Source organism: Gobius niger, assembly GCF_951799975.1.
Source record: "Gobius niger genome assembly, chromosome: 6".
NCBI classification, from domain to species: Eukaryota; Metazoa; Chordata; class Actinopteri; order Gobiiformes; family Gobiidae; genus Gobius; species Gobius niger.
This window is the reverse complement of record NC_136857.1, coordinates 18,469,496-18,486,630: the sequence shown is the minus strand read 5'-3', so window position 1 is coordinate 18,486,630 and position 17,135 is coordinate 18,469,496. Positions and strand designations below refer to the sequence as shown.

The 17,135-nt window shown below is 40.9% G+C and overlaps 1 protein-coding gene across 1 annotated transcript in view; it reads left to right on the top strand.

The window, feature by feature from the left end:
* The window catches only part of mtor (mechanistic target of rapamycin kinase), an 87,482-nt gene that overhangs the window by 54,840 nt on the left and 15,507 nt on the right, over positions 1-17,135 (top strand). Inside the window, exons 33-38 of the mRNA XM_079557726.1 lie at positions 4,909-4,986; positions 5,377-5,484; positions 9,127-9,252; positions 9,975-10,106; positions 12,498-12,613; positions 16,341-16,458. Coding sequence (XP_079413852.1) covers positions 4,909-4,986; positions 5,377-5,484; positions 9,127-9,252; positions 9,975-10,106; positions 12,498-12,613; positions 16,341-16,458 — 678 coding nt within the window. The remainder of the gene's footprint in view (positions 1-4,908; positions 4,987-5,376; positions 5,485-9,126; positions 9,253-9,974; positions 10,107-12,497; positions 12,614-16,340; positions 16,459-17,135) is intronic.

Below are 17,135 nucleotides of genomic sequence, written 5' to 3'. Positions count from 1 at the left end.
AAGGGGGGACTATATTGTAAGGCGTAATAATACCAGGAGTAGTTCGAAATCCGCGCAGTAATCTTCACTTTACTGCGCAGTAATCTTCACTTCAGTGTTGTTTTCGTCAACGAAGACGATAACGATATCTTTTCGTTGACGCCCCTTTTTTTAATGACGATAACGTAACGATGACAAGCTAAAATGAGCTCTTTGGGGACGAGAACATGACGAGACGTTTACGAGTTTACGTCAATGAGACGAGACGAGACAAAAATGGGAGAAAGTTTTTCGTCAGATCGTTCACAAACAGAGTTTGTGCGCGGAGTGAGAGAACACACGGTAAACGTGACACGGAGCAGCGCCGTGCTGCTCATGATGCGGAGGCGGCGCCTCTTTCTCTCTCTCTCTCTCTCTCCGCGTGGCGCGCGGTCACTGCTCGCGTACATTCTCCTCGGAGCGTCTGACATCCATGTCACAGGGACTTTATTGTTTCTCAGGACAGTTTTCAATACCGTGGCGTATGAACGCAGAAAGCACGTTGATGTAGGCTACGTATGTGCAGACAGCGCTGTTGGTAAAAAAAAAAAAAAAATCTCGAAGCGATCAGAGGACGAGGAGAGCGGACGCTTTTGGGAAAAGTCCTGTTCACAGTCCGCCGACCACTTCTGCCAGTGCCTATCGTGGTGTCATCTGTTTGTCAAAAGCCAATAGAAGCTATTATCCATCCATCCATCCATTTTCTTCCGCTTTATCCGGGGCCGGGTCGCGGGGGCAGCAGTCTCAGCAGAGATGCCCAAACTTCCCGATCCACACACACCTCCTCCAGCTGTTCTGGGGGGACCCCGAGGCGACACCAGGCCAGCTCGGAGACATAGTCCCACCACCGTGTCCTGGGCCTTCCACGAGGCCTTGTCCCACTAGGACATGCCTGGAACACCTCCCGAGGGAGGCGACCAGGAGGCATCCGAAACAGATGCCCGAGCCACCTCAGCTGGCTCCTTTCGACGTGAAGGAGCAGCGACTCTACTCCGAGCTCCTCCCGAGTAACTGAGCTCCTCACCCGATCTCGGAGGGTGCGCCCAGCCACCCTGCGAAGGAAACTCATTTCGGCCGCTTGTATTCGCGATCTTGTCCTTTCGGTCATTACCCAAATCTCATGACCATAGGTGAGGGTGGGAACGTAGATCGATCGGTAAATCGAGAGCTTTGCCCTCCGACTCAGCTCCCTCTTCACCACGACAGACCGATACAGCGACCGCATCACTGCTGACGCCGCACCGATCCGTCTATCGATCTCACGCTCCATCCGTCCCTCACTCGTGAACAAGACCCCGAGATACTTGAACTCCTCCACTTGAGGCAAGCTATTATTTATCCCAATTTCCAAGACTTATCGAAATTAATTATCACTTCTTATAATGAAACCGACGAAAACTTGACAAAAACCTTTTTAATTTTCGTCTGACTAAAACGTGACTAAAACGATCACATTTTGAAGTGACTAAAACGTGACTAAACCTAAATGCATTTTCGTCCAAAGGACTAAGACTAAGACTAAAACTAAAAGGGCTGCCAAAAACAACACTGCTTCACTTTACTGTGCGGATGCCAAATTCTGGACAAACTTGTGTAGATGTGGTCTGTTGAGCCTTTTACCCCCAATTTAAAGAATAGATGTACATAGGTGCGGTCCTTAGGTTGTGTATCAGCTGTGTGGAGATGGCAGGCTCGGCAACAATGAGGCCACTCAACATAGAACAGAATGAGAAGCAGATGGTGCCGAGGTGAAAGCTAAAATGTAAACATGATCTCAGTCTAGTCTCCTGGATGTGGTCAGTAATCCTTGCACTTAAGGTCGTTTCATTTGATATGGTCGTGCCGTCTCCTCTGACTGTACTCCCAACAGCCACACATGTGCTCGGAAGATGTGGACTTGCATTGTGGTGGTGGCAATCTTTGCTCTGATCTAGAAATGTTGTGGAGAAATGCTGCTTTTTCATCCAAACACACAGGCCAAGATTTCTAATGTATATTCCATTGGCCAAACACATGTATACATTTTTACATGACTTGTCTCATGATTCTTGGCAGGAGATTTTACCATGGTGATTATTCAGTGATTTATGTTATTTCTGTCTCCAAAAAAGTCTTTGGGGCTCAATATAATGCTTAAGAGAAACATGAAGACAAATGGAATTAAGAAGGGTATCATTTATATCGCCAGGATGAGAAAGAAAGTGTCTGCACAACTATATAGCTCCCAAAAAGTAGTTATATCTTACACCGTATGTAATATTTCGGACACTGGCCCTTCCTCAGCCTTTCCATATGTCTGAGGAAGGGCCAATGCCCGAAACGTTACATATGGTGTCAGTAATGAATACTTTTTGGGAGCTTTTGAGTTTACACTTTTTTTCTCATCCTTGTGTTCTACTTTGATCCTGCACACTAATTCAGACTGGATGTGTGTGTTTTTTTGTTTTTCTTACATCATTTATATCGCCCACATAAAAAGTTTACATAATCAGAGCGCACATAAAACTAGAGAAAGCAGCCAGCTGAGTAGCACTGTCATGAAGGAACTTGTTTGTAGATTTTCTTCCAATTACTAATATCTTATTATCCCACAAAGGCCCAGGTGCACCCACCAAAATGATTGTGATTGTCATACCCTTATCCAGTAATTGTATAAAATTACTGACAGGATACAACAGGTATGGCAAAGACTATTATTATTGTCTTCTGATTATATATTAAATCATTTAAACAGGAAGAAAAAACTATTTAGTAAACTCTGCGGCAAATTTGTCCCAATTTTTGTATTCAATGTTCTCAAATTCAATGCCTAAGCTCAGCAGCTTCTTACATTCCCAGACTGTTTTTTGCCTTCTATATTAAAATCCACAGATGCATGTGTTAAATATTTATCTGCCACATTTATCTCCCCTTTAACTTCTGGAAACGGTTCGGGGTGTAACAATGCACCGTGCTGCAATGCAAGGAGGTGCTAAAATCCGGCGATATGTGTTGTGCTAAAGTGACTATGCAAGTTTTAGTCTATATTTGTTCATTTAAAAGCTCCGAGGCATGTGTCACGCGTGTACGTATGTGCGGACTCGAACCTCGAAACAAGCGCATGTGTGCCATCATCGCTTACTGTTAAAATGTGTAAGATGCATTTTCTATTTTTCCTTTAGAACACAACGATTTTGTTTTTCCATTTGGCTTTGAATTGTAAGGGCACATTTTATTATAAAACGGTTTTGAAAAATTCGAAAGCTTTGACAATTTTATTCTAAGATTATAAATACTGCCTAATAATGAACATTCAGGCTGTTTTATTTCAAAACCAACGTATTATTTATATCGCACTTGCACAGTGATGTCACAAAAATGCACAATATCCTACATACGCCAACCTGCTGTATGTAAGTGTGTGTCTCAGTAGAAGATGTGCTCATAGACTCTTTGTACCATTATATAGACAGACACTGCATTTATCAGGAGTCGTCTGGGCTTCACATTTTTTTGGCGGGGGGCCCCATTGTTGCAAGTCTGACATAAACAGCACTAGAACTGAATGTAGGCTATAAAGAAGCAGCCGCTTTGTCACCCTGTCACCGTTCTACATGCATATACTGCTTGTGGTGCATGCTTAAAGAGGGTGCACCGGCACATTATTGCTGCTTTCCCTCCCTACGCAGAAATGTAATTGTTGGGAAAGACTCTGAAACAGCTGTTTGTTTCATGGCAGAGGACTTCCTTAGCCATCCTCCATCGTTTTACTTTGCTCATAATAACAGTTTCTAAAATATTGGCTATAGACGCACAAGAAATGTACAGACTTCTACCTGGAACATTAGTGTCCTTGTTTGTCCCGTGGCTGTCCGAGATGACATAGGCTTCTCACTGTTATAGAAGGTGTTCATTCTTTTGGAATTTTAAACATAAGGTCACACAGCACAGTCAAAAATGACAAAAACATGTCAAGTTTTCAACCTGTGAAGTTTGAATCAAAGTAGTATTTTTGTGAGCATCAATCCATCAGTCAATGGATTTGTATAGCCCAATATCACAACTGGGCTGCACCAAACATTTAGGCAATGAAACAGAACCGTCAACAGGACAATGTAAAGTTCAGGCAAATTAACTATCCAGGCAAACATAATGCCCAAATAAGTGTCGGAAGCAGGTGGTGACGAGCCTCATTGGCGTCGAGGAAAAACTCAAAAACCCTAGGGGAAAAAAAAGAAACTTCGGGGAGAACCACTGAAGGAGAGATCCACTCCCATGGACAGGTTGTAGATAGACCCATCGGCCCTCAGCAGACGGGCATTCGATCACATACCCAAAACTTCACACTGTTCAGTACGTCCACATTTCACCAAATAGTTAGACAATGTAGCATTCACAAAAGCTCTCATCACTCCATTATGCTCCTCTTGTAAACCATTGGCGTCTCGGGGGGAACTAAAGCTCTTAGCTTCACAAGCTGTTCTTTTAGTGTTTCATTTATGTGTCAATACTTGCACCTCTTAAATGTTATTGCCGAGTTATTACCAAGTTTTTCCAATGCGGATTTTGATACAAGAAGTCAAGGAATCTCAACTGCTTCTTTATTTAGAACGATATAGTGTAGTAAAATCAATCTACAACACCTAGCTTTATTGTCTTTTAAAAAAGAATATATGTGATTGATTGAGTCAAGTTGACTTTTTATACTAAACCAATGGCCTCAAAATAAAGTTTAGATTTTCAAATGCTTATGAAGGCACAGTTGGATTCCTAAAGTGCATTCTGCAGCTGAGATGTCTAAAGTTTAAAATTATTCTGTAGTCATTTAAAATGTACCAAGTTCATTGCAAGGACTTGTGTGAAAATGTAATTAATAACCTTAATAACCAGACTGTGTAAATCTTTCCTTAGTGCATTGACAAAGCCAGAGACCTGCTGGACGCGGAGCTGACAGCCATGGCTGGAGAGAGCTACAGTCGAGCCTATGGTGTAAGTATTCTTAGGAGAGTCATAATCGTAAAAGATCTTAATATTTGTGCAGTACCACCAGAATAGTTCACGCTTTGATATACATAATATCCTAATCATCATTTCCCTTCTCTGATCTTTGCTATACATTTTTTTTTTTTCCCTTTCATGTACCCAAATGAACTTTTAAATTAGTTTTAGGACATCAATAATTTCATGCTGTTTAAAATATTTGGCTCATCATTTCCAAAGGCAAAATGTATCAGTGCGGATTGACAGAAAGCCATTGCGTATGTTTTTACAGTTGCCGCAGCAGAGTGGTTGCATGTAATTCCTCTTTTGTATTGCTCATATATTGTCTCATTTACTCGCAGCTGTGAATGTAATGGCGTGTGTAATGTTCTTTTCCAGGCCATGGTGTCTTGCGAGATGCTGTCGGAGCTGGAGGAGGTGATTCAGTACAAGCTGGTGCCCGAGAGGAGGGACATTATCAGGGAGACGTGGTGGGAGCGGCTGCAGGTACTTACACCTCCAGATGAATGGGCACGCGGTCGACAACTGGGCTATAGAGTTGGACCAGATAGAGCACATACAGAGTAGGCCTGTGTCAATAGATAATGACTTCTCGTTTAATATATGGAAATATTTACATTTATTTTTTTGTGTGTTTTATTCTGCTTCAGATTTACCTTATCTTATCATTTAAGAGTTCTAGTATCCGAGGTATTCCTTAGGGCTTCTATATTGTCCTCACATAGCACTTCAGCATGTTTAGGTACGGCTCCCCTTTGGGACCAGGAGTCTCCTGAGATTTAGAAACCGCAGTGGGACCCTCAAGTTTCCTACACTTGTAATCGAGGACGTGCTCGAGTTACTGCAATGTTAATCAAACGTTTGAAATCTGTTCTCTTTAAAATGGGAGTTTCTCTAATTACGTACATCTGCAACCACAAATAAGATCATTTTTTTGGGCTGGTGGCGTCCATTAATTGTATGAATGAAAAATTGCATACCCACTACATTCAATTCAAAGGCTAATTTTACATGTTGGCTGTCATTTTGTCAGCACAAATGGCATCACTTACGATCGGTAACCAACGCTGAAACCTCATCGTAACTCTTCCTGAGACTGATTTTGATTGCTCTCATTATCTTTATTAATAGTGAATCACTGTCTTGTACTTGTTGTCAAATGAGACAAGAGAGAACGCACGGAGGGGACCACAAATCCAAAGTGTGGTTACGGAAAACTCTGCGGGCTGCCAGGGCTTTGATACCCAAGACATGCCATCCCATTTACGATAAACCAGCCTATTTAACATTTCCTTGTCAGGGGATCATTTACATCTTCAAGAGCCTCCACAAATATTATGTTCAGGGCTCACTTTTCAGGACCATTTCTCACATTATGACGCCTGTGTTTTATTAAAGGAATTGCACAAACATATTTTTCATTATTTCCAAGTTAGTTGAATACTTATTGACCAGCGTATATAACTTACATGATTAATATCCTATGATGCACCTGTAAACTTTGAGTGAGGCATTTCCCGTGTGTGTTTCACAGTATATCATTACACTATCCGTGGAGTGGAAACAGTTACGCACAAGTTCAAATTAGTACTCTGTTAAAGCTCCTCTTTATCTCTTTCCATTCATAAAAGTGTAGGCGGGTCAGGGAGGGTATCTGAGTTTAAAGGGTTCTTCCCAGAGCTCACACCGGTCTGCACTGCAGCAGGTTGCTTCTCTGCGCTGATTTATTGGAGGCAAACCTCACACATCTGTGAAAAGTCACAGTTTTGCTCTTTAACTCCGTCCTCTCTCATCAAAGCATTATGACGCGGCTTCAAGCTCACCTCAGGCGTGTAAACGGTCCCTGCTTGTTTTTTGTTTGGATATGGAAACTTCTGCCCTCTCCTGTGTTGACCTCGTATGTGTAGGTCAAGTGAAATGGAAATATGGAAAATTTGGGTCATTTGAAGATCCTGCTCCAGTTTTTGCGCTGGTTAAAAAACAGATAATGAGGCTTCTGTTTATTTTACTTTCATATACGTATTATACCAAAATATTTGAAGATCAATGTTTAATATGCAGTTTCCTGATGATATTCTAGTTTATCACTGAGGCCATTGTCTTTTATTTATTCATTTGTTTGTTTTATATAACCTGTTATTTTTTCACTTTTGTAAAACACAATGTGCTGGAATGCGGAAAGGTGGATTGGAAAATGCAATTAGTTTTAACAATTAGGCACCCAAACCTGGTTGTCAGACTCACAGGTCGACACAGACTTGGTTCGAGAGTTTACTTCCAATTATTCCAAACCTACAGGGTCTGGTGAAGAGCACACAAAGGGACGCTGATGTAACATTTAATCTTCTGTGCTGCTACAGGGAAGAGTCCTGACTTCATGGAAAAACGGCTGCAGATGAGTTCCTAACATCGGCATCCCAGTGTTCTCTGAGCAACAAAACAAACCATTAAACAGAAACCACCGGCTGAAATGTTTTTGTGATGCACGGTATCTGTCGAGGGCCATGTAATTTTCAGATGTGTTTTCCAAAAAACCTGTCTGGGCAAGCTTATTGTTGTTTAAGCAAAGAAAATGTCGGCCTACGTTGACAGCCTCTCCTTGGGTTGAGATGTTCTTTGCTTTTTCTAATGATTTGATCAAAATCACAGAGGAGTCGGCAGATACTGTATGTTGGCGATAGTTCTTATAATGTAAAGTGACGATGGATGCTTGAATTGACATGTTGAAGCAAGGACATTTTCTGCAGTTATGCATTATGCAAATCCAGAAGCGTCTTAAAAAAGCGCCAAAATAATAAAGATCAAAACGCAAACTAAAATGTGACAAAAAAAGCGTCAATAGCAAAAGCAACAATGGCAAAATTACAAAAAACAAACAAAAAAGTGATGAAAACGTAGCGAAAAAGTGACAAAAAAGCAACAAAGAAGCAACAAAAGAGTGGCAAAAACATGGCAAAAAAGCAACGAATAAAGTGATGAAAACGCCACAAAAGAGCGGAAAAAAAAGGGACACAAAAAATGGTTAATGTGGAGGTTAAGAGGTTAATAAAATGGCACATTTCTTCTAAGGCACTTTACAATTTTACATTACAAGATCAACAATGGAAAAATATGGTCGTAGGTGGGACTTTGTTGATGTTGCTATTAGGGATGCACCAATCTGCTTTTTTGAGCTCCCGATCCGATATTTTGATTTGTTAGCGGCAGAATAGCGATAGTAGACAAATTTATTTATATCCTCCTGTGTGATGTTGATGTTGTTCTGTTAAGATCGATTGTACAGTTTCTGTGATTTTATTTTGGCAGCCTGGGCAATTACTCATGTGCACAACACAATAATAAGAATAAATCAAATCAAATAAACCAGTAGCCTAGCTTAGCGATAGCATGAAGGCCGTAAATCTGTGGTCCTGGATCTGCTGTGATTGCGGTGCGGTAGGCTGCAGGCTGGAGCAGCTGCAGAACCATGACCGCTGATTCACGGCTGTCTTGTATCGGACCCGTCTGGTCATCAAATCCGATCCAATCCGATACTCTCATAATGCCCGGATCGGCTACCGATACTGACACTGAATATCGGATCGGTACATCCCTAGTTGCTATAGTGATGCCGCAATACGCATGCTGGATAAATCATTTCATAATTTTTTAAATAAATACTCATCACAAAGTACTCTGAATTAGCTGGTGATCCATGTGTACATTATGTTTTCACACTGATATTGATAAGTTATAGTTTGTGTAACTTTGAGAATACACACGATTGTTCTGTACATGCCCACACAAACCACACCTAGTTTCCAGAACTAGGGTTTGTTAAATATAAGATAGGCAGATACATGTTAAATCCATCATAGGCGCAGGTACTGTATCTTAGCACCTTGCAAAACTACCCACCAGGGTTTATATGAGGAGGTTGTTAAGGTGCCTTTCTCACATGTGAGCGCTGCCTCATGTGACGCTGTTTTACGGACAGAGACTGGTGTTGGCAGTAAAGATACCTGTGAAGTTTTACTGCTCCTCTTTGTCACGGCTGCTCTTTCTCTCTCTCTTTAACGATACATGCCTCTGTTTGAACTGCAGTAATGTGCTTGACCCTGCTCCCGTGTTTGTGTGTGTTTTCTTTAGGGCTGTCAGAGGATAGTGGAGGACTGGCAGAGGATCCTGATGGTGAGGTCTTTGGTCATCAGTCCGCATGAAGACATGAGGACATGGCTGAAGTATGCCAGTCTCTGCGGCAAAAGTGGACGCTTGGTTAGTAATCCATCTACTGAACAAATGAGGAGCAAATGAATCCATTATTTTAATCATGTCAGGTATTGCCAAGTCCATGAGTGAATTGTGCGTAGGTTTGGTTCTACTTGCTCCTATTGAAGCAAGGGGAAAGTTGTCCACTTGAAGCACATTAGCACAGTCATAATGTTTTTGCACAGATTAGGGTATTAGTATCTGGAACCAGTCAAAACACAAAAACACTGATCAAATTACATGTAGATTATAATGATACTTGTTCAACAAAATTTTCAACACAGTACTGGTAACCAATGTCCCAAGCTCATTCAAATATAATCAAGCTGATTCATTCACAGACCCTTAACCTTGCCTCATTAATCTGTCCTCTCTTGGCTTCTTGTAATGTGAACAGCTTTCTAATCGTGTTAAGTTCAACTGTCATTGCCAGTCATCAAACTCAACCATATCCGAGTCTGTTTACAGTCCATGGAGGTAGCTCAGGAGCCCAATCACACTGTTTAGAAACATGAGTTTCAACTTGCACATGATTTGGTTGACACAGTCCAGAAGTAATCTGGAAGTCTGATCGCTACTGGCTACTACCTAGAAATGGGACTTACTGAAATTAGAAAAAACACAGCGTTGTATCTCTGGTTGCAGTGGTTTTCATTAAGCCATGTATTATTGTTGAAATATTATAATGTTGTCTTTCCTCCATCTTGAACTCTTGTTGTTCTCTCCAGGCTCTGGCTCATAAGACTCTAGTGCTGCTTCTCGGAGTCGACCCTTCGAAGCAGCTGGATCACCCACTGCCCACAGCCCACCCCCACGTCACGTATGCCTATATGAAGTACATGTGGAAGAGCACACGCAAGGTAACAGTACACTGCTCACACTTTGCTCACATGTTTCAATGTTTCAATCTTTGAAAGTGACATTAAAAGACCCCAGTTTTTGATTCATGTCATGTTGCAGAATGTTTACATTGTCAAATTCAATTCCTGCCACAAAACAAAACTATAATATAAGTTTAGTATGTACGTATTCTTTGGCCCGTAGGTTTTTATTTGACCAGTCAATTCAGGATTAAAGGGGGTGGAGAGAGGAGAGAAATGTTCAGCAAGTTGACGGACTCAAGATGCTGATGTCAGAAAATTTTGTAGGAAAAATATATTTATTACAATTTAATTGAAACTGACCCGTTACACCGTCACACGGGAAATGTACAAGGGGAAAAGACTTCTAATTCAGATGTGCAAGTGCTTTTTCTGGACCTTAATGCCATCCACTCCAGAACTGAACTTTGGACCCGAGTGCGTAAAACTCCATGTAGAGCGGCAGAGGCTGTGCGTCCATTTACAGCCCTCACAACAACAGCCAGCGCAAAAGTTGAGCGAGTTGTAATGTCTTTCCAATCTGTCACAAAGAAGAAGAGCCCGTGCGCGTCGTGTGACTAATTGGAGATTTCGATTTGCAACACGAGTTTTCCGCTCATTCTCATCCGAGGAGCGAGAAGGGGAAGCATCTGCGGCCGCGTCATTCCCCTCCTCTGCCACTCAACGCGTGGCTTTTTTTTAATCTGTCACATTTAAGTTAAGTTGATGCGCGCCAGCACACGTGCATAATACATTATCTTTGCATTAACGAGAACAGAACTCAAACCAGCGCATTTGGATCTGTAACTACAAAAAAAGACACTTGACAATACTGACCAAGATTATCAGTAAGCAACATTACGTAGCCTTAAATAAGTGATTTTGGTGGATTATTGTGTCCACCCTCACATGGACCTTTTTACCAAACCACCCAAGTTATGCACAACAACCTGTATTTGCGTGTGTTCAATAATTTGTTTGACATATTCAGAGCTCTTGGGTGTCGATTTTATTAGGGAGCTTAGGTAAGTGTGACTAGGAATGACTGATGCCTCGTCCAGCTGCACCTCTCCAAGCTATAAATGAACAAACGCAAACACACCCAGCGACACGGACACTCCTCTCTCCACTGTTTGTCTGTCACTCATCACACACACTGTTGAATTATTATTTGGCATTTACTGAGCAAAACATTGTGGTATTGTCTCCACCTAGATACTGGCAGGAATAACATGACTGGAATTGAAATAGTGTAGAATTGTGGACCAATTTGTACTGGCTCATGAAATCAACATATTATAACCGGTGTTGGGCTAGTTACTTAAAAATGTTAATATATTCTATAGTAGTGATTACAGCTCTAAAAATGTAATATGTTACTGTTTCAAAAATGTAGCTGAGTTACACTACTTTGAGTTACTTTTGAGTTACTTTTGGCAAAATATAAAGTGAATATAGTAATAATGCCATGGAGCAAAAGTGCAGGCAGAGATTTCCTTTTCCTTCACTTTCCCCCATTCTTCTGTGTTTTGTTTTGAGGACATTAACTGCAGACTGCAGATCTTATACACCAGTGTCCAACTGGGTTTGTTGTGCTGCATTTTATTTGGGGGGAGTTTTGCATTTTTTGTTCATACATTTAAATGCACTTTTAACTCAAGTTGCTTGAATTGTAATGACCACTATATTCCTGTATTTTGTTTAAAGGTGCACTATGTAACTTTTGAAGTGGAAAAAAAAATAATCTTAATATTTGTGTATATTTGACCTTGTAGTGACTCAGTGGCTTTACCGGCCTTTATGACGCTCCAGGATCAGTTATTTTTATGGGTTCGTACCAGAAACTGATTCTGGGCGTCATAGATGCCACTGGGAAAGCAAAGGTGCCATGCTGCACCTGTAAAGCCACTGAGTCACTACAAGGTCAAATATACATAAATATTAAGATTTTTTTTTTCCGCTTCAAAAGTTGCATAGTGCACCAATTGAAGTGATATGTTATATTTCTTAGTTACTGAAAAAAGTTATACATTTTTGTAACTTGTTTCTTTTGTAACATGTAAAGTATGGATGGTCAATAAGTAAAAGTGAAGCTGCCAAAGCTTAGCAGGAGAATTAGAGATAGGTCTGTGCCGGTCCTAACAGGTTGCACGAGCAGGACTGAAGAATGTGTCAACTGCAGAGAACATATTTCTCTATGAGCCGAGAAATTTCCTTAACCTCAGTGATGTGGACTCGACCTCTATCCCTGTGCTATGGCTTTCACTTGGTGTGGCTTTTACTCTCAAACTGCTATTTCAGATGAAGTCAAAGTAGCAAAAGCGTTGTAAATAATCTCTCACTCCACTTTCAAAATCCTTTCCTTAATTTGTTTTGTTTCCCTCTTCCTAGATCGATGCTTTCCAACACATGCAACACTTTGTTCAAGGTATGCAGCAGCAGGCCCAGCACGCCATCGCCGCTGAAGACCAGCAGCACAAGCAGGAGCTCCACAAACTCATGGCCAGGTCCGGAACTTGGAACCCGCAGCACTTAACACACTTAAACCAGCTGTTTCACTGATCAATTACACACGAGTAAAAGTATGATCGCTTGGACACAAGTTGTCTCGGATCTTAATTTTTCTGTCTGCTCTCAAACGTGTTATCTTCACACTCGGATGCATCGATAGATTGGATTCCATGACCTTTTGCTTCTTGGCGTTTCTCAGGCTCCTGAGGTTATTCGCAGTCTGTCGCATTTGCCAAACGCGTTGCCAGTGGCGTCATTATGCTTTTAGCTGTGGTTCTCTGGTGTGAAGCCGAACACATTCCTGCTCAATGGAGAAAACACACCACACACAAGCTGCTGAAGCGTTGAAATGCTGTGTGTTTGGTGCCCCTGTGTTGTTAATACAGAGGGTCAGGTACAGTGCAGTCTGTTCCTTTCCATCACAGTGACCTCACCGTCCATAGTTCTCCTACTGTCTCATCTCGCACCTTTTTAATTTCACACTCTTGGCTTTTGCCACTTGCTATGAATAAAAACGGCAAAACTGTTACATACTGGAATGTTGTAGGAGACAAATGTGTCTTTAGCTTCAATGGCTAACCAACCGATGTTGAAATGGTCAGAGAAGCTGCTGAGATGATGGAAAGCTGAACCTTGCATCCAAATAACCTTTAGACTAAGGGAAAGCAGCAGTAAACATTGGCTTGGTCTGTTCCGGCTTGTACTATTCCATTGCCAAAGTGCCGTTGGGCAGCGCACCCGAACAAACTTAAACTCTCCCATCTGCTTATCAAATCACTATTTTATTAGTGTTTGCAAGGGTAATAGCAACACAAATCTTAAGTTGGACACTGTCATGGAATTTTGCGTGGATAGTCTTTAAGGCACAGCAATTTAATTTAATATACCAGAGATGATGTGTGGAAGGCTTTAACATTGTAATGGTTTTAACTGTTTTGATAGTACCTTGCTTCAGTGTTATAATGATGTGCAGCCTTGAGTTGACCTATAGCTGACATCTGTTGCCGCATGTGGCTGCAATCATTACTGTAGGGTAAATTGTACAGTATTTTAACACTCAGACAGGCAGCCGTCACGTGTGCTCCCAATTCATAAATCATACATGACAACACACACTTGTGGCACTGTCCAGAAGACTTTATTATTGTCGTTTACGCCACTCGCAGACTTTGCGTGTCTGAAGAATGTTTGTCGGGAAACACCTGTATGATGTGCAGCAGACAGGCTGACACGCTTTTGTAAAAGCAGGTCGGCTCTGTGATATGGAGCACACCTGGACAATCACATGGTCACCCTCTGTTTCGCTGCTCAAGAATCCAGGACAATTAGGATGCTTGGAGGTGAAAATGTATGAGCAGGTTTAATGTACAGGACCCGTCAATGGTTTGGAAGTTTTTATGCACTGACATTTCAAACGGTAAAATAACTCCAAATATCTATTTTAAATTCTTCAAAATTGCCGCCCTTCATTCTTGGCATTTTGTTAATAAGCTTTAAATGTCAGTCATCTGAAATGGTTTTCAACAGTCCTGAGAAGTGAAAACCAATTGTGGTGACTATATCGTGAAGCTCATTGAGAAAGAAAGCCTTAATCAAAGTAATAAAATCTACTTTTTTTGTTTAGCATAATTCTATATGTGTTCATTCACAAATGACGGCCTTTAGTAAGAATCTATAATGTAAATGGTCAATATTTGGCCCAATGTTCTGAACCTTTTTTGATTGATTGATTGATTGATTGATTGATTGATTGATTGATTGATTGATTGATTGATTGATTGATTGATTGATTGATTCATTCATTCATTCATTCATTCATTCATTCATTCATTCATTCATTCATTCATTCATTCATTCATTCATTCATTCATTCATTCATTCATTCATTCATTCATTTGAAGTAGAACATTATAATGGTTTATTATAATGGTTTCATGGTTTTATAATGGTTGGCATTGGGAAACATTAAGCCGTTGTAGACAGTAAGTCATATGTTTTAAAGGAATAGGCCACCGTTTTTACATACTAAAATATGTTCTTACCTCACTTTAGACGTGTTAATATATCCCCGTCTGGTCTTTGTCCGTGCGCTCTGTCACGCAAACGGAGCACATACGCAGCCTCTCCCACATGTCATATAGCTCCGAAAAAGCTCACGATAGAAGCTACCAAGCTCTTCCACGTGTTCCCTATTTAAATAAAGTTACGTGAAGTGTTTTCATGCGAAGTATATTTACACAGAAATGTAACATGTCGATTTTATAAGCAAATAAAAAGGGGGACTATATTGTGAGGCGTAATGATACGAGGAGTAAAACGTCCGCGCAGTAACTCCTAAAGGTTATTGACGGAAGTGAGCGGGGGAAGTCTTTAGGAGTTACTACGCGGACGCTGTGCTCCTCGTATCATTACGCCTCACAATATAGTCCCCCTTTTTATTTGCTTATAAAATCGACATGTTACATTTCTGTGTAAATATACTTCGCATGAAAACACTTCACGTAACTTTATTTAAATAGGGAACACGTGGAAGAGCTTGGTAGCTTCTATCGTGAGCTTTTTCGGAGCTATGTGACATGTGGGAGAGGCTGCGTATGTGCTCCGTTTGCGTGACAGAGCGCACGGACAAAGACCAGACGGGGATATATTAACACGTCTAAAGTGAGGTAAGAACATATTTTAGTATGTAAAAACGGTGGCCTATTCCTTTAATGTTGAATATGCTCGGCTAATTGGCAGAGTAATCTCTTTGTCATTATCAAATGTTAGCATTAGATATAGTTTCCTTATGACTTTAAAGTTCATCATCACCACAAAGGTGGTGAAAAACTTGCTTTCTATTTCGAGATTCATGTTGAGAATGTGTAAGATCACAGTTAGCTGCCACAGCTGTGTCCTATTATTTCTTCTGGTAACTAAACTAAACTAAAGCTGACCTTCAGCTTGCTCTCAAAGCTGCTGATGAAGAGCACATGCAATCTATTTATATATAAATCATTAATACTAAAGAATACCCAGATATAACTTTGTTCGTGAAGTAATTTGTTAAATGTGTACACACACTTTTCTGTGAACCTGCTGTACCTAAAAGCACACTAAAATCATTGAAAACAATGATTCCCATTCAGACCGAGGGCCAGACAAAACAGTGTGAGCCAGCGGCCTCTTTGCAGGTCGTGTAGAAGTGATTGTAGCTTGACTGAGGCAGGTCGGACGGCTCCGGCTGTTTCCCTGTAGGCATCTGCGTTTTATAGGATTATGGATAAATTCCCATATGTGGTGCCACAGAGCTCACTGTCAGCGTAAATAGAAGGAAAAGAGGTTTGAGTAATTTCATCCAGATTTGATCCCAGAACTTTAGAAGTCCCGAACTACTCAGACATTTGGTTCTTCATCATGATCTTTGTTGTGTGGTTGTCCTCTCGCATGTATTGTTTCATGTATGACAAATATGGTTCTAATCTAAACATTTATAAAGAAAGTACAAAAAGTACATTTTGACTTGCTGATCTTAATATTGTTTAATGTATGATGTATGCATAAATATTTTTAATATACAGTATATCAGATAATACTGGTTGTTTTTTCCACACTATGCTAAACAGTTTAGCAGTTGTAATCATTAGGTTGAGTGCCCCAGTCTCTGTGATTTTTTCTTGTATTTCATCCATTCAATACTTGATTTAAATTTAACTCCTGAATGAATCCTCTTTTCTACGCTAGGTGCTTTCTGAAGCTCGGCGAGTGGCAGCTCAGTCTCCAGGGGATTAACGAGAGCACCATCCCCAAAGTCCTGCAGTACTACAGCCACTCCACCGAACATGACCGCAACTGGTACAAGGTCAGCCCCACCCCACCTTTCAATTCTCTCTCCACAGCCGGGCCTCAAATCCCAGATCTGCCCTGACATTTAAGTCGCCGTTTTATTGCTCTGCAAAAAAGAACTGTCAAAACATATTCATATTTTTGCTCTATATGTACGGGTCACTTTTTCCACTAATTGGACTCTGCTGACATCCTTTGAACGTATGAGGTGATGGAAGAATTGAAGAGGTTTTTGCATGTTCCGATTTTAGCCTAGACTCCGGGCTACAAAAGATGTAGCCATGATCTCCATATCCATCTTCACCAGCTCCTGCTGCGCTTTTAACTTTCTCCACTGTTGCATAACCTTGCAAACATCAAATGCACGTGTTTGGAGTACAGGACTTTCCCCAGGGAGACATCTGTCCTTTTGTAAACTTTTGTAAGAAAAACAATAAGTCAGACTTATTGCATCCAACATGTGAGTCATATTAGAGTCATCTCCAGTGGAATCTTTTCCAATGTAGAAAGGACTTTTAATATTTTACTTCAGTACGCAGCAGATCAATGTAGTTTGAAGTGGTCATTTGAATTGAAACCAATGCAGTTGTTTAAATTACATGCAGGACTGTTACAAGTTGTGAAAGTACTGAATTCGGACACAACCCAAAGTTACTCATTACTATGTTGTAGTATCTCAGGTGTAGTATCTAA